General features: G+C 32.7%; 2 protein-coding genes and 1 non-coding gene across 4 annotated transcripts; 1 reads left to right on the plus strand and 2 right to left on the minus strand.

Moving 5' to 3' along the window:
* Positions 1-4,699: 4,699 nt before the first annotated feature.
* Positions 4,700-10,134, minus strand: LOC102589616 (cell division cycle 5-like protein). Its single transcript, XM_006361364.2, has 4 exons — positions 9,701-10,134; positions 6,987-8,681; positions 5,983-6,264; positions 4,700-5,724 (listed from the first exon to the last, which is right to left on the minus strand). Exons 1-4 carry the CDS (start codon positions 9,875-9,877, stop codon positions 4,918-4,920), a joined length of 2,961 nt encoding a protein of 986 aa, XP_006361426.1. The 5' UTR covers positions 9,878-10,134; the 3' UTR covers positions 4,700-4,917.
* Positions 10,135-11,808: 1,674 nt separating this feature from the next.
* Positions 11,809-17,527, minus strand: LOC102589954 (uncharacterized). 2 transcript variants are annotated; one of them, XM_006361366.2, is made up of 10 exons: positions 17,323-17,527; positions 16,065-16,161; positions 15,853-15,957; positions 15,667-15,744; positions 15,250-15,305; positions 14,528-14,585; positions 13,309-13,431; positions 13,004-13,099; positions 12,764-12,835; positions 11,809-12,139 (listed from the first exon to the last, which is right to left on the minus strand). In XM_006361366.2, the coding sequence occupies exons 1-10, from the start codon at positions 17,442-17,444 to the stop codon at positions 12,077-12,079; spliced, it is 870 nt and encodes a 289-aa protein (XP_006361428.1). In that variant the 5' UTR covers positions 17,445-17,527; the 3' UTR covers positions 11,809-12,076. The 2 variants fall into 2 exon arrangements, with proteins under 2 accessions (XP_006361428.1, XP_006361427.1); XM_006361365.2 differs by having other exon boundaries at positions 16,065-16,176; positions 17,323-17,526.
* Positions 17,528-17,610: 83 nt separating this feature from the next.
* Positions 17,611-17,683, plus strand: TRNAR-CCG (transfer RNA arginine (anticodon CCG)). Its single transcript has one exon. It is a non-coding gene; the product is annotated as a tRNA-Arg (tRNA).
* The last annotated feature ends 5,369 nt before the right edge of the window (positions 17,684-23,052 follow it).

Here is a 23,052-nt window from a genome sequence, read left to right on the forward strand (position 1 = left end):
ATATGTATATATATATATATATATATATATATATATATATATATAACCATTGAGCATTATAATATATTTATTACTTCATCATTCAACAATGATAAGAAAAAAGCTTCTTTCACCGTATTTTTAAAGGTTCTTTATTTTTTGCTAGATTAATATAGATAAACAGATTTATCATCTTTTTTCTTAATAAAGAAAAGATTATTCAACCATATTTTATTTTATTTTTAATTTTTACTAGATTAATATGAATAAACATTTAAGCACTATGATAATATTTATTACTCCATCAATATCTTTCCACATTTGCTCTATAGTGTGAGTTGTGTCATGTGTGTGACTAGATATGAAATTTATCCAATAAATTAAATAAAAGTGGAAAAAATAGAAAATAGTTAACATAACCTTTTACAATCTAAATAGAAATTAATAATCATGAACAACTCTTTTTATTATACATAATCATAATACCTAGATTATTACACATAATAAAATCGAAATCGTTAAGCAATGAATAAATAATACATGAATAATCACATAAGATAATTGATGGCTCAACTAGATTACCATAACTATTTTTTTTAATCCTAAAAATTTCAACTTGAAATACCATAATTTATTTTTAATATTATTATTTGATTTTTTGTGTGTGAAAAAAAGTCAGAAGATATGTTTTGAAAACTTTATGATGTTAACCTGAGCTGGAAGATAAAGAAAGAGCCTACCTCCAACGAATCTGGAATTATAATTTCATTTGGGCTTTTCATTCCACCTTTTGGGCCCACAATCATAAAAGCATAATTTGAAAGGGACAAATTTCTTTAAATAACGTTATTTGCGTCTAGATATATAAAAAATACTCGTAGTAAAATTTTCTTTAGTTATAAAATGTACATGCATTTTGATTTCAAAACGTAACTAAATATATTATATTAACACGCATATAATATCATTGAAATCGCTCGGATACAATGTATGTTTATAACTATAGCATGTATGCGTGGCTAGTTGTATTAAGTATGTGATATTGTGTTTTCAAAGCGAAACCTGAATGTATTTATGACAAACTGTATGTGTATGTATTTTCTAAGTAGAAGTTGATTGTATATAGATGTAACGTAAAGAGATCATATATATATATGTGTGGTTAACTCAATTTAATGTATGTGTTTTTAAATTATGCATAGTGATCTCTGACAACGCAGTGAGTTACCAACAACTAACAGAAACATCGATAAACTCTTATATGAGATTGGAGTAGATAGTAACACGTACGATACATGTGTCTATTTTAAAAATTCGAAAGAGATGGAGAAATTGGTATTTGCCTACTTGGCCCAAATAGTAGAGTTACTTAATGACGTGTTTGGTTTTGGAAGTAAGAACTTTCTTGTCCATTAGAAATTTATTTTTGCTCTATTTTATTTTATTTTATTTTATTCATTCATTTATTTATTTATTTATTTATTGTTGTCTTTTCTTTTGGATTGGTTAATCACGAACACTTGGTATAATGGCCAGTCATTTATGACTTTTTGCATCTGATTCAATTAAGTGGGCAAGAATCAAAGGTCATTTTCGAAACATAATAATCGTTTTTTAATTTAGTACGAAGTTAAAGACGAAAAAAAAGCCTTTGAATTTTATAATTTAAAATTAAAGATATATAAAATGTAACAAATGTCTTCTAATCCTAAATCTTAGGGATCGTTTAGTGTGATGGATAAAGAAAAATAATTCAGGGATAAGTTTTTAGTACTCTTTAATTCTTTGCTTGGTTACAAAGTATGAGATAACTTTCACAAGATTAATAATTATGACTGAGATAAGTTATCCTTACTTGTGGGTGAAATACTAATCCCGATATAACTTATCTCGAGATAAAAATGTAAAATAATAAAAGTACCCCCTTAGACCTCTTTTATAAAAAAAAAATTATTTTCAGAGGATATTTTTGTAAACAAACAACTTAATTTTAAAAACTATGTCACATATACTTGACAAAACCAAACAACCAATAAAAAATAACTTCAACATAACTTATTCAATTATCATTAATCCCAACATAACTTGTCTTCAAACCAAACGACCTCTTAAAGACTTACATGTCATTTGAAGAGTTAAAATTAAAGAGTTGTCAAAAAAAAAAAAAAAAACTTCTTTTCATAACATACACTAAAAAAAAGAAAGTAAAAGAATTAAAGAGTTGTAAAAAAAAAACCATTATTGTCGTAACATACTAAAAAAAGAGAATAAGACAAATATATTAGAAAAAAGAAAGTATTAATTTTCAGTAAAATAACAAAATAGCCATTTAAACTTTAAACTTTAAATTTAAAAAATAATCAATATGTATTACAATTGAATCATCCCATTCAAGCATTTGAAAATGGAATTATTTTTGCAGTAATTATTAAATTTATCCATTTCTAACCACGAATATATAATTATTTATTCAATTATATTAATTAAGAAGATGTTTTAAAATAAAAACAAAAATAAAAATAAAATCATATGCATATGTATGTATTGTATATGCTTATAAATATTTAAGCCCAATTCTTAATTAAATATCAATAAAATCATATATATAAATAATCAATAAATTCTATTAACTTTATGTAGGCATATTTTTAATTATATAATCAAAAAATTCTATTAACTGTAATTATCAAGATTGAAGAGTATATAACTTAATCAAGCAAATGATTAAAAATATATATACAAAAATTTCTTGATTTGATATAACGTAAACAATCATTATTTACATTATTTTAAATATATGATTTAAATTTATTAAATATAATAATTAATAAAATTACTTAATTAGAGGTTATATTAATACTTTATAAATATAAGTAATCAATCTCAAGTTATTAAATAGGCACAACACATGGACGCGAAACATCTTGGGTTGCTATTAACTAGGGTCAATACATATAAACTATATGATTTTTATAATTTTTATAATGTATTGATATTCACCATGTCTAAAGTGTTTTGAGTTTTAAATATCATTATTGGTATAATTTTAAATAATATTTAAATATAAAAAATAAATTAAATAATTTTTATAATGTGTCAATTTTTAACATATTGCTTGATTTTTATAAAAATTATTTATTTTATTTTTTTATTAAAACAAAATTCATATAGGGATATATGATCCATCTCACAAAGTTCAGTAATATATTTGACACTTCTCACAAGTGATTTGTTTTTAAAAAAAATTATTTCAAAGATTAATTTTAGTATTAAATATCTTATTTGTGTGGATTTATTCGCTTATCATTTTATGAATATTTTTTATTTAAAAAAATAAAAAATAAAAAGAAAGAGTGAGAATGGAATAAAAGAGAGAAAAGAAAAAAAATTATTTTCTTTTGAGATCATATTTGTAATTTATTTTTTATAGTTGCGAAAAAATCGACGCATCTATGATAGACTTTACAAGAAGATGAGTGTGAGTTAAAATTAGTTTGAATTTAATTTTATGAGTGAGCTTATTTTGTAATTTAAGTTTTAATTTATTTTTTTCTAATTATCCATTTAATTTTTGTATTCTTTATAGATTTTTAGTTAGAAAGGAAAAAAAAATACATACGTATTGGTCTTTGGTCATTTTATAACATTTCTAAAAGAAATTAAAAACCATATATGTGTGGAAGTTAGAGAAATATGAAAATTAGTCAATTTTCTATATATCGAAAAACTTTCTCATTTATTGAAACATAATTAATACATAAGTTGATAAAAAAAATGTATATTTGACAATGAATGGTATAATTGTCAAAATAAAAATTAGTTTATAGTGTGAATATGTGTTTGGGCCATTATGGCCAAATTATTCTGGCCGGAATGATTTTTATCCTTTTGTGGACACATAGTACCTCTTTATCACCACACTAGTTTATCCTCACTATAACTATTCTATTAGACACCTACTATATTTTTATTATTCGAAGGTATTTCACTAGAAATATTTATTATTTTTCCACTATTCTAGATATTTGAATAACTCTACCTATTACCACTTCACCACCTCGTCAACTTACACCAACCACATGTATTTTAGTGGGACACATACTACCTCTTCATCACCTAGTTAGCTTGCGTTCACCATAACTATTTTGTTAGACATCTATTATATTTTCATCATCTGAACTAGTTCACTAGATATCTCAACTATTTTTCCACTATTCTAGATATTGCGCAACTCTACCTACTACCCTGTTACCTCTACCTTCTCATCACCTATTCTAATGATACATATTATGTTCAATTATTTCATCAGATACTTACTATCTTGCATAGTTGCATCTGTACAAATATCAAATAACCTATCAACAACCTAACCTCTCTGTCACCTCAAACCATTCCACCAAAATTTATACTATTTCCCACCAATACATATCAAGTAACTCAGAATGATAACCTTGGAAACTTTGTGTCCATTTGAATGTTGCCATTACAATTAAAAGATGACCTTATAGTCAAACAAATTTCTGCCTTTTAAGAACATACATGTCTTTTGGAAGTTGGGAAAGGAACCAAATCAATTGCAATTAGAAGCTATTTTTACAGTAATGTTAACCACAACATTCAATTTTAACCAGAAAACTTGTTAAAGCTAAGCTCACATTTACAGTAACACAAACCCAGAAGCAACTAGCCATAGAAGACAGTGAATAAAGGACCTAAAGAGTTGATTCCCAAGAAAAATTGGAAAGGGTAGGCAAATGCAGTTTCATTATTTTGCAAATACCAGCATAGGTAGCTAAACCACAGTTCAAATTTTGACAATTTCGAATTTTCATCCAACCATACAACATATTCTTGAAATGAAGCAAAACTTGGTTCCAAAAATGTAGGAAAACAGGATTACAGAACAAGCGAACAACCAACCACTTTCTCGGTAGAACCTTACATGTTTTTGGGATCAGCCTCACCATCACCTGCTACTACTACAGAGTCGTCTGTTTTAGTATCCACGTCACCTGCTGCTACTGTAGAGTCTTCTGTTTTAGTGACATCTGTATTACTCTCCTCTACTAGGTTTTGCTGACCCTCCATAGGTACATGGTCACTTAGGGCTTCAGCATCCATTGTGGAAACGTCAGCCACTTGCACCTGTCCCTCAACGTCTTGAGGAGTTGTGTCATGAGAGACAGAAGCAGAAGTTTCCTCTGCAATGGGGCACTGGCTAGTACCTGAGGGCTCCACATGCACATTATCAGCTTCAATAGAAGCAGAATTTTCCTCAGCATTAGAGCACTGGTCGGTACCTGAAGGCTCTGCATGCACATCAGCTTCTATTGGTACATGAGAGGCAGAAGCAGAATTTTCCTCTGTATTGGAGCACTGTACGGTACCTGAAGGTTCCACATCATCAGCAGATGGTATACTCTCCTTTTCTGCAATTTCTGCCTTGGCCAACTCAAGAGCACGATTTTTTGCTGCGATTTCTTCCTGCATTTGATCTTGTATTCTATACTCATCCATGAGATGCTGGATCTTTTGCGTATCTGCTATGAGGTCACCGTACCTTTTCTGTAAAGTACGCTCAAGCTCCTTTTGCTTCTGAACTTCTTCCCACATATTGTTGATCCTGTGGGATGCTGCTAGCTGCTCTTGTTTTTGTAATGCTCGGAAGCATTCAAGCTCTGTCCCTGCAGTGTCCATTTTCTTAAAGGTTGACTCTATCTGTGACCAAAGTTTTCCAGCTCGTATCTGCTCATCCACAATGAATAGTTAGCTCGAATTTATAGCTTACATCACAACTCTCAACATATAGTCAAAAAAGAAAAACAAACAAAAAACTAGAGTAGCCAAAAATAGATCCAGTGTAAGAACCAGAAACCTGTCTGATTGCAGAAGTGATACAAAACTATGCCTTGCAATAAAACCTCTAAGCAAATGAAGTAAACAGAAAAATGTACAGGATGCGGCAACTAATTCAGATTAAACAATTAAACCACTAAATTGTACCTGATATCCATTAGTAAGAACTTTGATCTTTTGCTCAAGTTTTGTTGCTTTCTTAGTATCATCATCCATTTTCTTCTTCACATTCTCAAACTCATTCTGCAAAGCAGCCAGCTTTTCCATGTTTCCAGCAACACTTGAGAGACCATAAGCATTCCGGGTAGGAAAGTACATGATATCATTCAAAGTTGTTTTGTGTACTTCGACAAATTCATCAAGAGATTCACTCTCATGTCCCATTGCCACACGAAGAAAGTGAGCTTCATCCTTGATCAATCCATCAGCCTGCACGAATGGAGTTAGTAATAATGCAGTAGGCTCAAGATAAAATCATACAAACTCCAAAAAACATCATTGTTTGCACACAAATTTGGTAATGAAAAGGGCACATCTATTAGCACACAATAAAAGGAACAAAGAGTCTATTCACCATTGGCATTTTTTTGGTGTCTGAAGTCTTAACTAAAGACTCAAATATCCAGTTTCAGTTAACTCGTCCTCATAACAACAAATACCAAAAACAAAGCTGGGACACCACATATAGTGTCATGACTGCAGTAGGGTCTAAAAAGTTGAGCATGTAAGCTAGTTTGTGTAGTGTGGAGTCAAGTATAACATATATATATATACTACATATACACTACATACAGTTAAATATAACTTCACAAATATAGTATTGGATGATCCAATTGAACCTATTGTAATCTTCAATTCTTTCAGCCATATTTCAGGATTATCAGCAATTGTAGGAATAGTTTCAGAAATTCTTATACAAAAAGGTTATATGGTAATGTTAAAAAAATACTTTCCAAATGCTTTCTATGGAATTTAGACAACTCTTTTGTCTTTTCTAGTATTATGTGACACCAACTCTCAAGTCTTACATGTATTTGAAACTCTTCTGCTCAAAAGTACAAAGTTAACTTGGGATTTTGCCCTCATTTTAAAAATAAATCGACAAAAAATGTAAAGGAAACCATTTTTTTCTCTCTGTAACATGAACATACCTCTTTTAATTCATCTTCCTCAAAATCCTCAATAGCAGGTTCAGCAACAATTTTTCGCTTGACCCCCTTTTTCTTCTCCTTCTCTGGCTTCTCATCTAGAGGGTACTTGGTATTATCATGTTCTAGCAAGGACACAAGTTCCTTTCTAATCATTTCATCAGCCTGCTCAATTAGTGTAGGAGGAACAAAGGAGCTCTTGTCTTCATCAGCTCTCATTAAGGAACTCTTTATTAGTTCTAGAGAAGCAATGGGAGGTCTAGGGAGCTCCCTTTGCAATACTTTTGACCTTTTACGGAGTAATGCCTGTCGCTTTGCTTCTTCTTCAGCCTTCTCCCTGGCAATCCTATCAGACATGTCTTCTTCGATCTTCTCTTCTGGTTCTTCATTTTCTTCAGGAGGTTGTTGGACGACTATCTGGTACTCATTCTTGGGCTGAGGAAGGCTTTTCAAACCAGAAAGCAATTCTTTTTTTGAATTAAATTGCCCCAGTTTAGCATTATTATGCATATCCATTTCTTCATTAATGTGTAGCTCATCCCTCATGGGAGTTCCTTTGGGTGTCATCCCATAAGAATCTCTCGAAGGTGTCATGCCAATTCTAGGAGTAAGGCTCGTGGCTCCAGGAGTCGCTGATGGAGTTAAAAGTGGGTTTGGAGTTTGAACCTCCCTTTTCTTGGGAGTGACACCCGAGAAATCTGAGGGGTGCAACAAAGGATTATCACCTCCAAGTAATGGTGTTTGAGATTGAGTCAATCTTCGTTGATTTTCTGCTTCCATCATAATAGAGTCTTGCTTAGTTGATGGGGTTCTTTGAGGTGTTCGCATAGGAGTCATTGCATGCTGTGGTGTCTGGGCATAATTTGCAAGAAGAGCACGCGTTGCAGCATTCCCTTCGGACAGTTCATCACCCCCTATTAGATCACTGGCAATACCTATCTTTGCTATGGCCTCCAATTCATGATCTGGAATCTGTGGTGCAGGAAGATTCAGTTTCGACCTCTTCCTCACTGCTTCTGGATCATTAAGTTTGTTCGCATGCAATATGGATGTAGGGGCATCCTGCCTTTCTGCAATTTTATTCCTCGCAACATCCTGCTTTCTTAGGCGAGCTTCCTTATCGACTCTCCTTTCACCTTCCAGTTCCTCAATGGTAGTTGGAAACTTAGGTTGATCAACTGGACGGTCTTCCTCAGTGATATCATAGAAACCTGGAGGAGGCTTCTTTTCAAAGGGGATTTCAGCATTGTAATCAATACCTCTCCTTTTTCTCTTCCTTTGACGGACATCTATTCCAGCAGCCTTGAGTTCTCTCCTCTTCTGTAAAGAAGCAAGCCTTCGCGCCTCTTCAAGCTGCTTTTCTCTGGCTTTCCTTTTAGCCTTCTTGCCTCTTGTGTTGGCCAACCGAGCCCGTGCTTCAGAAAGCATTTCTTTCTCGTCCTCATCCATATCAACAGGATCAGGACGAGCAGGCTTGGATTCCGGGTTAGGATCAATCTCTCCAGGCTTCAATTTTCTTGGATCATCATTAGGATCATAGTTCTCATCCTTAGTACATGCTGCATCGAGAAGCTTCTCATAACGTTCAAGGCACTGTGATGGTGTACGGCCAACAATTGGCGCAATTGTCCTCCATTGAGTGGGCATGAGTTTTGCAAGGTGAAGTAGTTTTTCATCCTCCTCTCTAGTCCATTCAGTCTGGAAGAAAATAGCAGTAAGTTGTGTCAAGAAGTGGTTAAGCTAAAACATAAGTTCCTACTGACAGTCTTGAGGTAAACTTGAAAATCTGTGACTTCTCCACTTTCTCTATTCAGAAAATCATTAGATGTCATTGATAAACGAAATAACAGAAAAAGATTGAAAAAACTCAGACAGAAATCTCCACACAGAAAACAAGTTTCAGATCTTGTATGCCAGTAATCAAGCCAAAAACAAACTGGGGCAAAGCCACAGTATGCTCACAAAACAGAACTTTTCTAGTTCACAATGGAATGGGATGAAATCTGAAATGTGACAGCTATCAACAAATACATAACGGTATCACACATTACAAAGAAAGATAACTCGCATGTCGCATTAAACTAAGCAAGAAAAAAAAACAACACCCAGTGAACTAGAATGTTAAATAATTGGTTGTCAGGGTCTGTGGAAAATGTTAAATATTTTACTCTATTTTGGGGGGAAATAACTTTCACACTAACTGGTTTCCTTCTCAGACATCTTTAACACACTTCCTGACACTCTTTTGAATCAACAATTGAACATTACAACAACATGCCCGGTATAATCCCACGTGTGGGGTCTTATGATGGTATAGTTCATGCAGACCTTACCCCTACCTTGGCACTTGAACATTGATTCGTCAAAATCTAACACTCAAACCTATACTCATACCTATCCTGCAGCTGGTACTATGAGCATATGTCACCTACTTCTATACCCTCTCCACAGCAAAAATTACCAATCAAAAACAGTTTTCACATAACCTTTTACCAAAACCAATGAACAAACATTTAGAGCTCATTTGGTATTAGTAATGCAGGTATTAGTTATTCCATCTTCTACCCTAGTAATGCAGGTAGTAGTTATTCCATTTTCTACCCCAAGTAAGATAATAAAACAATTATCTCATAACTTATACATGTATCTACTAGCTACCAAACAACAACATCATATGACTCAGAAACAAGCTTTATTCAATAGAAAAAACAACTGACCTTCTTAATTGAAGGATCGAGCCATTCATACCAGCGAGCTTTACACTGCTTAGCAGATTTACGAACAAGCAAAGAAGAAATACGAGCCCACTGATTCTTCCCATACTTCATCACAGCCGCCTTCAGAATCTCATCCTCCGTGTTCTTCCATACTCCTCCCTTTATCATAATCCTCATGTTTGCTAACTATTTCAGTCTCCCAAGGGAGACTCCGAGAAATCTAGGGTTTTGGAGAAGTATACCTCAGATTTTGTCTGTCAATGTGCTGAAATCTATACACCGTCGAGAAATAAGGGTTTCCCGTAGACTCCGATAGAGAAGATTCAGGCTGCGGCGACGTTTTTCCGCTCCGACGAGAAGATATTTCGGAATCGCTTTTTAGCTCCGAAGCTGATGAGATTCCATTAGACCTTTCGGTGAGTTCTCCAAATTCGACTTGTTTTGGAATTTGGGTTTGGATAGTTTAGGCTGGGCTGGGCTTATTTTGGCCCATCAATAAATTGTTGGGTTTAAAAATGGATTGTTTGCATGGGATGACAATTCGACTTACCGAAATTCCACTAATTTAAGAGTTAATTACTTAGATATACTCTAGTTTGTAATATTACGAATCTTATCAGATTTTTGTGCATCAAGATACGTCTAGCTACATATATCTCGAAATACATGAGGTCTAAATTAGGTGTAATTTGTTCTAGATACACTATATCCAGGTATATTCGAGATGTATATATAAATTTCCCTCGCCACCCCCCCATTTCGCTCACCACTCTCCTATGTATATGGTATCCCTAATACATAGAGTGTGATTCGCATGTATATGATATCCATGACTATCTCGCTCGCCTCTCTCCCTATTTTAGTGTATGTGGCGGCAAATATGCATGTATCTAGGTGTATCTTCCTATTATATGGTAGGAAACTCTTAATTAGTGGTAAATACGCAATTACTTGAAAATATAGACAGAACAAGTATATATGGTAATGACTGTATGTCTAATAAGGTAGTTTTCTCATGCTTTATAAGAGAGATGACCACGAAAGTGGATGGTCTTAAACTTTTGACCTCGTTTACTGATGGGAAAAACTTAAACTTTAAAACGTTTTGACTGGGTTTAAATTCACAAATGGTTTTACTTGAGCCGTCAAAATGGGTTAGCCCATGGGGCCGGTCTAACCCAACCCACTATTGACAAATTTTAAGTTTGAATTTAGATTCAAAAGAAAAAAAATATTAGAAACATGAAGGGGGGGAAAAGAAAGGCTAGCCCGCAACCCTTCTAGGGTTGGGATGGATGGACTATTTCAAGGCCCTTTCATATGAAGGGTTGACCTGCCCTAGCCCTTCAAATTCCTTGGTTTCCGAGGCTTGGGCTGGTCCATTTTGACAACTCTAGGTCTTACAGTAGGGTGATCTTGATTTTACAGCTCCACTCAACCAATTATTGAAGAAATATCTTCTGCTTCAGAAAATTCACTAGGAAAAGCTTTTGTTGCCTACCGAATATAAGTTGTGGATGTAAATTAGTTTTACCTATAAGACATAAGTTAAGGATATTTCAAGACATTGAACTTGTTTAATTGAACGCAAGTTTTGCCTTTAAAGGTAAAAGTTAGAACTTCGTCGAATGGACAACAAAGACAAAACTTAGGCACAAGTTCTAGTTTTTGCCAATAAAGATAGAAATACAAGATATTTTAAGACGATAGATCTTTCAATTAATCATAAGTTTTGACTTCTGCCTTACAAGCAAAAACTACAACTCAAAATTTGAGACCACCAATTTACGAGGTCATTGAGTGTAATTTACACATTTTATGAGATGTCATTTATAATTTGGCCTTTTTAAGATATTGTGCAAACATAACCAATTTATGTTTTAAACAAAATATAAATGGCTAACACAAAAGTCATATTGAGATACATATGAACGTATCTAAGTTAAACATTTCTCTATTTTAGTCATTTGTTGTACCGAGTTCTTATGAATCCAATACTTTTGGTGCAGCGTAAATTTTTTTGTGTAAAAAATATATTAAAATTACAATAAATAGTAGATATGAACTCATAACTTCAAAAAAATAATGTGTTCAATGCTAAAAACCTGAAGGTTAAATTCCGACTCTGTACCAGACACACAGTCAAAAGTTATATTTCCTCCTCATTATCATTTATATTTCCACATTAACATCAATCAATTGTGAAAGATTGTGGTCTTGTTTAATCCTAGAATCCTCAAAACTTGGTGCATCCTTACAACAGCTGGTCAATCCTATAGACAAAACAAGGGAAATTTCTGGAACAAATAGAATTACAAAATTTGACAGCTAACACAAGGCAACTGCATCTCTTCTTCAACAAGTGTAGAAGGTAGACTATCTGTAATAAGATGCAATGATGTGAAGCACGACGGCTGTGAATCCAGTTACAAGCAATTCCTGCACGCGTAAAAGATTCAACACCGTGGATAAAGCATTGTATAAGTTGAGGTTAATGCCTGCCTATTCGTTTTCATATTCATGTTGAGTGGAGATAAAAGAGGACCTAATGCACAATCTGAATATATTCAACATTATAACCCTAGCACAAGTATACAGAAGCAAGCAGCAGGATACACGAAAAAAGTATATGCAAGAGGGAAAAACATGCCTTAGCCTTCCTAGTATATCTGCTACGTCACCAAATGAGTCATTCACCGAGAAGGCTAAATTAGAAGTTTCGGGTCCTAAGACAGAATAGATGGCAAATTGAAAATATAATTGATGGTGTATCTAAGAGTAAATTCAATCCAACCTCCTCCGGCCACATGGATATTTGAGAACCGAGTTCCTCCACTAAACATAGCCTTAATTCCTTTACGTAAAGTAAAACTAACTGAATGCAATTTTTCTTTAGCTACTCATAAGATGAAGAGGAGTCATAACTATTCAGAGAAATCACACTCATAAATGCCGAAAAAAGATGATAAAACATTGTTATCCTATCTGTGATATGTGAAGGTCTGTGAAGCCTTTTGTTTGTGCAGCGGTGGTAGAGATTGCAATGGGAAGATCTTCTCTTACCTGATTGTTGTACAGAAAGACAGGTATGAAACCACCAGCATACTCGATAAAATTGAGGAGGCCAGTATATCCCTATACAGATGAATAACGGAGATTTAATTTAATAAAAGGCAACAATTATGTAGGACATTCCAAGATGAGAGATGATTCAGAAAGCAAAAATTAGATTCTTTCAAATGACTTTACAGATGGACCAACAAATTGAACAGTCAGGTTATATTACTCTGACAGAAAACATACCAAGGATGCAATAGCTATGCAACCAAAAACTAATGCAAGAGAACGAAGCAGCCTTTTTCCCATCCTCATCATCCGTCCTTCATCTTCGCCTTCCTCCTGAAAAAATCCAGCTGAAAGATGAATGCACTTGAAAAGCAATATGTACAGTCCCATAAAATCCACATAAATCTCTGTTATATATTGCAAAATATGAGAAAGAAATGTTGATTTTCATGTAAGATTTCACATTGATGATGGACATGTTAGGAGATACAATTGCATTCACTAGCAGAAGAAGACAGGAATGCTATTTTAAGTATACTTACTGTAAACGTGGGAGTTGGAGGCTCAAATGCTTTTAATTTCTCAAATATCCTATATACAAAGGCGAAGGCCAAAAACTGTAAAGGCTTCCACTCAGCATTACGATTTATAAAAACCCAAGCTATCTGCAAAAGATAATACATGAAACAACAGAGCACCATTAGGAGTCGAGATCAATATTTCATTAAATCAAGAATGAAAACTGCATTTAACAGAGAGTGGTGACAATGATTAACAAATTATTTCTGTTATCTTTCTTTTTTTCTGGCAAGGCAGAACTTGCTTCCTTTCTTGCTTTCATGAAGCCGACCTTAACATACATCTCTTCCATTTTTGTAGACGGAAGATCCGGTGAATTACTGCTGTTATCTACTTATCTGGCACTTTTGAAGCATTTCTCGTTGGAATACATAGTTTCCTTTTTTGGTATCAAGTATTTAGAAACAGAGAATATCACCAAAGAGATTGAAGCCTTAAACAAAGGAGGTTCAGCTAAAGCAAGGTTGAACCTTCAAGCACAAATTCTTAGGTACTAAAAAATCATTGATTCAGTTCTTCCTGATGATTGGTTACTTTATATAGTGGTAACCCTTAAAAGATCCCCAAGGCTGACCATAGAACTCCTTAATTACCAAAAGAATAAAAGTGCAGAACTTGAAAAAGAACTCATAGAAGTGGACACAGGTAGAGACGGGTTGAAGCATCAGTAAGCTTTCATGCACTTTATGTAGGGTCAAGCCATGCTTGAATGGAAACCAATATTTGGAGTTGCCGCAGCTGTACTTTCCATACATGACTATTATGAAACATCCAAGGATCCATAATGATGCGAATAAGCACATATAAACTATCCAATTAATAAAAGTTAACACTAAAACTGTAAGAGGATAGGCAGGTACCTAGAAAACCAATAAAGAAACAAAACAGATCCATAGATACATTAAAGTAGAAAAAAATCAAAAGAAGGCCGTTGTAGAAGACGGAATAACTACTCTCTGTCTCAAAAGATTGTCACTTTTCAAGTTAACCATATCTATTTTTGTATTTTGAAAGGAAAATACTTCCAATTTCAGAATTTTTCATATAATTTTTTGAGTTTTCTAAATCACACTTATATATGAATTTATCCATGATTTTACTACAACAATTTGTAAACTAGCATCCTAAAAGCCAAACAAGATAACCACATTGGAATGGAGGGATGAATATTTTACTACTTACAAATACAGCTGAAATTGCCAAGTTGATCTTGATATCTTTGTCATCAGATTTGGTGAACCTGAAAGCATACCGATGATAAAGTTAAAAAACACAATTAAAATTTATAACTGAAAAAGGGAAAATAAATTACATAATCTACTGCATAAATTTCCTACCAGTAAATGTGAAGCAGAGATGTTTCGAAGGACAAGGACTGGAAGGAGAAGAGAAACTAATAGCATACTGAAATGTTTGCATACAAATAGCTTTGGTTGAGTCAGTAAGGCATTTACCTATATGTGTGGTAAAGATGTTAATGCATGTATGTTTTTTTTTTTTTTATGACAAGGGAAACTCGCAGCCGCTACCCTTTGGGTGCGCACAGGGTAAAACCCCCGCTCCTATGCAATAGCTCGCAAACCACATAGGAGAGGTAACCCGCACTAGGCAAGCCCGGTGCGACAAGCTCAACCCAGAAGGCAAACCCCTTGCTTTTGCTGGCAAGGGGTTTCGAACTTGAGACCTCCAACATGGAAGTCCCAAGCCCAAACCACTGGGCCACCCCGAAGGGTTAATGCATGTATGTGTTAATTACACAACTGCCAACTAAATTCAGCAAATGTAATTTATACTAATTGTTAAATCATTGAAAATTAAGTGTCAATTACGTATAGTTGCAAGCAAGAAAACTATCTAGTTTCAGAGAGCTATTGTCATGAAAGCATTATTGGCAGAATATGTACCGTGGACCCCATGGCACAATAGGCTGCTTATCAGCATATCGTACCTCTTTAGATACCTGAATTTAAAAATAACAAACTTATAAGAGAAATCAATATCTGCCCCTAAACAAAGCTAAACAGCCAAATCTTAGACAAATAGAACGTCATAAATAAAATTATTTAGATAACCCTTGCAATTAATCCAGGGATAGAAGAGCAATTCTATTTTCATAGAGTAAAAGGTGGGGAAAATTTATGACAATAGAAAAGAAAAATAATAAAATGACTATAAGGATCTTAATAAAAATACCCCCCCCCCCCAATTACATAACATGAACAGAGAATACAAAATATTTACAAAACCCCAAGAGTGAACAAATATTGCCAAAACTGCATGCTAATAAGATTTCAGCGCTTTAAAACCAAAGAAAAAAAAACCTTAAAAGAGCCAAAGGTGACACCCTGCTTCCTTTTCGTTAACTGTGACATCATGATTTTGTCATAAGCCTTCTCCAACTGAAACAAAAAATTTAAAAAGCTTACATTGAGTGCTCACTCCTAACAACAATCAAACATTAAGAAGAAGGAAAGTGAGTTAGAGAGAGATTGCCAAGCATAAGCTACCTGAGCAAGAGTTGCTTCATCACCCCTCCGCTCAGCATCTTTCCTTCTTCTTGCATATGCTGCCTTAACCATGTCAAATCCCTCAATAGGGTTTACACCCAGAACCTGTACAAAAACAGTTTAGCACAAAGGACCAGAGATGTACACCCCTCACTAGAGGAGCTGAACCTTATAAGCATTTCTCGTGTCCAAATGAGATAACTCTAAATTACCTCATAAGGATTTGAGTCATCACTCGAACTAGAACTTCCAGCAGCTGAAGCAGCAGCACAGACCATCCTTTTATTCAGTTGAGATTTTACGGAAAACCTGATGTATTCATGTCTGATCACACAGTCAATTGCTAGAAGGAGGAAATGCAATCATAATCAAGCAGTAAAAATGCTGCAACTTTAATCTCCAACACTCCCCCCATTGCCATTTTACAGTTATGATCAATTAATCAACTACACGTCATTCTCTATATAGGAGGTAATGCAATCATAATCAGGTAGTTAAAAAGCTGCAACTTAATCTCCAACACCCCCCATTGCCAATTTACAGCTATGATCAATCAATCAATTACACAACAATCTCAGAAGGAGGAAATGTAATCATAATAAAGCAGTAAAAATGCTGCAACTTTAATCTCCAACACTCCCCCCATTGCCATTTTACATTTATGATCAATCAATCAATTACACAACAATCTCAGAAGGAGGAAATGTAATCATAATAAAGCAGTAAAAATGCTGCAACTTTAATCTCCAACACTCCCCCCATTGCCATTTTACATTTATGATCAATCAATCAACTACACGTCATTCTCTATAAAGGAGAAAATGCAATTGTAATTAGGTAGTTTAAAAGGCCACAACCTTTTAATATCCAACACCCCCGTTGCCATTTTAAAGTTATGATCAATCAATCAACTAAACATCAATCTCAGGAGGAGGAAATGTAATCATAATCAAGTAGTTAAAAAGGCCGCAACTTTAATCTCCAACACCCCCCATTGCCATTTACATTTATGATCAATCAATCAACTACATATCAATCTTTTTAAGTAGGAAATGCAATCATAATCGAGTGGTTAAAAAGGCCCCAACTTTAATCTCCAAAACACTCCCCATTGCCATTTTACAGTTACAATTAAACAAAATATCAACCAACTAACTATCCATCAATCTCTAATTAGCTGGGGGTCATTTATATGAATAGTCCATATCCATACATTCCCCAATTTCAATAACATGAAAATCCCACTTCGGTGAGTTCAATTAAGATTCTACGAAGAACCCTTTTCAGTTAAACCTCACTTTCATATCTTATCCAACTTTTTACAAAAACCCAATTCAATTTTCAGCAATTCCAACACGAAACAACAAAAACGAATCGCAAAACATGAATTAGGCATTATGGGTAGTATTCATTTTGTAATTCGCTGTATATAACTAATCCATACATTACAAAACAACAACAGAAAATTACCTGAAGAAAGAAAATGATAAATTTGAAACTGGAACAGAACTTTTGAGATAACGATTGGGTCGAGAAATTAAAGAAGTACTATGTGTAAACTGAACTGGGTTTGATGATATTGTAAACACCATTTTTGAGCTTTCAACACTCTCTTCTCTGCTAAAGGGATTAGGGTTTTTCTCAAAAACCTTAGCAAGAAGAGCTTAAGCATTTGGTTTTCTTGTTCTTCAGCCTGTTGATTCTTGAAGTTCGATAAATGGTTTGTATAATATTTGTAGGAGAATGTAGCATCAAAGAGTTCGCGTGGCCTAATGGATAAGGCGCTCGCCTCCGGAGCGGGAGATTGTGGGTTCGAGTCCCACCGTGAACGTTGAGCTCTAAAATATTTTTTCCATCGCGTTTTTTTTACGTGTATATCGTGTGTTAAATTAATGAACATAGTGGTTTCGATATACTTTTTTACGTTGAGCTTTTGTATATATGTATCGTATTAAATTAATAAGCATAGTGGTTTCGACTCCCATCGTGGTCGTTGAGCTCATATATACTTTTTTACATTAAGCTTTTGTATATGTGTATCGTGTTAGTTAATTATAAATGTATATTAATTAATACGGCAGATTCGAGTCCCATCGTGAATATTGAGCTCGAATATACTTTTTGCATCGAACAATTATATACATGTATATTGTATTAATTAATAGAGTGTGTGTGTGTGTCGTGTATCGTGTTAGTTAGTTATAAATGTATACTAATTATCACGGTGGATTCGAGTCCCATCGTGGATATCGAGCTCGAATATACTTTTTGCATCGAATAGTTATATACATGTATATCGTGTATATAAGATAGTCACATTTTCTCTTAATTGAATCACTTTGTTTGTGTAATGATAATTTTAGTATTGTTTAATTGAACCAATAGTAGCTTTCTCTGTGGATTGTTCATGTATTAGCTAGGTGTTTGTGTCTATCGAGATACGTATGCCCTCCAAAAATTTATTACTTTCAAATCGGAAAAACCAGAAAAACTGAACCAAACCGACGGTTATTTTTTATTTGATTTGATTTGATTTTTATTTTAACCAATAACCGATCCAAACTGAACCAAGAACTAATTGAAAGTATATAATTTCTTTAAGTAACAAATGTACACTACAAACAAAAAAAGGGAATCATAAATGGAACTTTTGAGGGTACAAAATATGTACATCAAGAAATTATTATTTTCTTCATAAATTATTTAATAAGATCAAAACAAACAAACAAACAAAAAAGGGAATCACAAAATGGAATTTTGCAATAAACTAGTAATGATAGTAATATTATTTTATTGGTTCTTCTGAGAGACGTTGAAGTGAAATCCATCTGGAAATCTTATAATTGGTGCTCTAATTATTTTGCCTCCTTTAACCATTGTCCATCTGCAAAATTAATGTTCAAAAAAGGAAAAATAAGAAATTCAAATGAATTATTATTATAAGAAAAAAATGAAACTAGACATACTTCACTACCATATATATTATTATGATCTTTACTTTCAAAATATTACGTATCTTACCACTAATTAAGAATTTATTATCATATATTAAGAAAAATACACTTAGATGCATGTATTTTTGCTACCAGATACACTAAAATAGGGAGAGAGGCGAGCGAGATTCGTTATGTATCCCAAATACATGTGAATTACACAAGATACACATCAGATACATGTAACTGTATGTATCTGGTGTGATTCACATGTATCTGGCATATCATATTATACATAGGAGAGTGGTGAGGGAGGCGAACGAGATTTGTTATGTATCTAGATACATGTGAATTCACTTGATTACAACGTATCTAGAACAAATTACACCTAATTTTGATCTCATGTATCCTAAGATACATGTCTATGGACGCACCAAAATCTGATAAGATATGTAATATTACAAACTAGAGTGTATCTAAGTAATTAGCTCCTAAACTAGTGGGATCTATACAAGTTCCCCTAATTATTAACCAAGAAAAATGATAATAAAACTTATATGATATGACATGATAGGTTGAACTATATACATTAATAGTTTGAAGTATTTTTACATTGTTTTTTGATATTTTGGTGTTTGGATTCATGTTTTTACATCGGATTCTCCGAAAAAATGTATTATTTTTGGAGGATTCAATATAAATACAATAACAATTTTTTGGAGAATTCAAACAATATACCTAAAATGTCTACTATGTGTATAAAATGTTCCTACCAAAAACGATTTCAATAAAAATATCTTTATATTGTTTATTTATATAACTTAGTTACTTAGATAACATAAAAATATTTACACAGTCAATATATATAAATAAAATTCATAAAAAAATGTAATCAAGTACCTATATCTAGTGACTAAAACATGAAGGAAAGTGGCTAAAAAGACCCTGCTATATTCTGCACCAGCACATTGCTTCATTCCATATCCAAACGGCATGAAATTTTTAGCTCCGCCACTCGATTGAATTTCCTTCAAAAAAAATTCAGAAATTTTAAAAAATACAATTTCATTAATTTAGGATTTTATTTTATAATTTTACTAGTTGTTAAATAAATATTTTTTAATATATATACCTTCCATCTCCATGGATTAAATGAAAGGGGATCCTCAAATTGATCTGAATTTAAATGAAGAGCAGCAGTTGCAATCATAATTACCCATCCTGCTGGAATTGTATATCCTAAATAATAAATAAACAAAGTTAAAAAAATAATCCCAATTTTCGATTTTGATTTTAATTTTAATTTTAGAATTTGAAGTTTATATGTATATAGTATGAATGATACTTTTTTTTTTTGAAAAAAAATTATATTTTATTTTTCATTTTTTATTGTCAGATAATGACTTACTTTTTATAAAATATTTCTATCGTACTAAACATATCCTTGAACTTTTAAATTTTTTTCTTATATATATCATACCGTTAACTGGAATATCCTTTAATGCTCGACGAAATAGTCCAGGTGCAATATTTCCCAACCTTAGGACTTCATTGATAACCTACATATGATAAAATAAGAAGAAAAAAATATTAGCCACATTATAATTACATGAATATTATAAGTTATGTCAAATCAGACCATTTATAAGATAATTATTGGAAAATCTACTGATAAATATTAAAAAAATTCATTGATAGTGTCAAATAACTTTATAAATCAACTCATATAACTTAAATCATTGATAATTTTCCTTTTGAATAGTCCGATAGTATAAAAACTTAACATCATCAACATATAGAAATAAACTCGTTATGTTATAAGTATAGAACAAACCTGAAGCGTAAATGTCATGGATTTGTAGTCATTCCAAGTGAGAGGGGCATCCAAGTTGTCTTTATTCTTCAAAATTGAGTCATGCTCAACCTAAATTGAAATAACATATGATTAGATAAATACATACATAATTTTTCAATATAAAATCAAATCGCTTAAAAAAATAACTGTATGTAACTGTTCATAATAAGTAAAATTAAAAATACTTACTATTAATTCCTCTAGGACATGAGGATGTTCAACAAGCAACTTGAAAGACAAGGCCAATGTAGTTGAAATAGAATCAGAAGTGACAAATAACAAACCAAACATCATTTGAACTATGTAATCTTCTGTTAAAAATTTCTGAGAATCCATGTCTCTTAGAAGATGATCAACTAGGTCTTCCTCTCCTTCGCGTTTTTTTGTAGATGACTCTATCCTTTTTTTCAGTACGTCTCTCATTGTTTCACGTACTTTCTTATGTATCTGCATCAGAGTCCGTTTGGATTAGTTGATAAGCTTTAAGTGTTGAAACTGATATTATAAATAAGCAGTTGATGTGATTGATTGAAAAAGTACTAATAAACTGTTCTTTTGTTAGAATGATTGAAATAACGTTTAAGTATTAATTTAATACCTTTAAACATTTATGATGAGAAGTTCCAGGAAGATTAATTGGGAATGACATTAAACCTTCTACTAAGTCTCTAAACATGTCACTTATATTAAATGGTGCATTCTCAAGATCACCACTAAAAATTTGCTTAGCAGCAAAATCAACTGTCATCTGCAATAGAAATAGAAAAAAAGATATATCAAACATCATACATAGACAAAAAAAATGCACCTCAAATAGTGTTTCCATTAAAAAAAAAAGGCATAATACATAAATAGACATATTAATTTGATGTTAACTGACAACTAAACACTCTAACATTCAGTATATATGTACATCTAGATACCTCAACTTGTGTGTATTATGTTAGTTGAACACTCCAGCTTACAAAATAATCATCTAGACACCTCAAAAATTTATGTATCACGTCATTGACACATGTCCACAAGACAGTAGCGGGGACAAGTTGAGGTGTCTAGATGTATATTCTCAAAGTTGGAGAGTTTAGTTGTTTTAAGTATGCACATCTAGACAGATCAACTCGTCTCTACTATGCCAGTTGAGCACTCCAACTTATAAAATAATCATCCAGACACCCCAAAAATTTATATGCCACATCAGCACTGAATATCCACAAGATACAGTTAGAAATGAGTTGAAGTGTCTAGATGTGCATTCTCGAAGTTAAAGGTTATTTTTGTCATTTTCTAGTACAATTTCAAAAAATAAACACATATAATAAAGTTTGGAATTTACTTACTTTAATGGCTGCACTTTTTACTTCAAGAGACTCATGACTTGACCACTTTTCAAGAACCAAATTAATAAAATTTTCCATTTGAGGAAGTAATTTTTCCTTTAATGCCTCCACACCAAAATGATTTAGAGTCAAATGTCTTGTATATTTTCTTGAAGAATGAGTATTTTGTTCAAATACTTCAGCAAAAGTGTCTAATGACCATGTTTCCACTAATTTTCCATCTTGTTTAAGAATAAAACTATTGAATTCTGGATCAGCACTTATAATCACTGGCCTTCCTGCTATATTTGTTTTAAACATTTGTCCATATCTGAAATAAGTAGAAAAAAATCATATTGATGTAATAGACAAATTTCAGTACAATAAAAGAGTAATACTTTATATGTTTCAATTTATGTGAAGTTATCCCCTTTTCATAACTATTTGGATATGCTTTACTTGAGTCGGGAGTCTTTCGAATGCAATCTTCGGGATAAGTTCTGCGTATCTACCATACAACAGTACCCTTCCCAAAACCTCACGTGTGAGATTGCATTGAATATATTATTGTTCTTGTGGTTGTTATTTGATTGAATATGGAATTTAAGAAAGAAATGAACACTTTTGAACTTGTCACGTTAAATATGTCAAGTATTTGTGTGGTTATTAAACTTATGATATTAAATATGTTATAAAATTTGTGTGACTATAAAAACTTTTCATTAAGATAAAGTTAAAATTTTAAAATACATTTATTTCCAATTTTGATAGAAAAATTCTTTTGAAACAAACTAAAAAAGAACGTAAGAAACTTAAACTGAAATGGAGGGTCAATAGTATTGTTTTTAGTCGGATAAATGGAATTACAAACACGTTTCAAAAACTCAAATTTTCATTTCAAAACTACAACGTTTAAATTCTGAATCTGTCAGTATTTACAACATTAAAGTGGAAGTAAGAGCATAGGCTTACTTTTTAATTCTATTTTTCAAGAATGGAGGAAGGTCCAATGAGTGACTTGGAAGTATCAATTGAAGAGTTTCCCCAATAAAAGGAAATCCCATTGAACCTGGTGGAAGAATTCCATTGCATTTTG

Source organism: Solanum tuberosum, unplaced genomic scaffold (genome assembly GCF_000226075.1).
Source record: "Solanum tuberosum cultivar DM 1-3 516 R44 unplaced genomic scaffold, SolTub_3.0 scf00355, whole genome shotgun sequence".
NCBI classification, from domain to species: domain Eukaryota; kingdom Viridiplantae; phylum Streptophyta; class Magnoliopsida; order Solanales; family Solanaceae; genus Solanum; species Solanum tuberosum.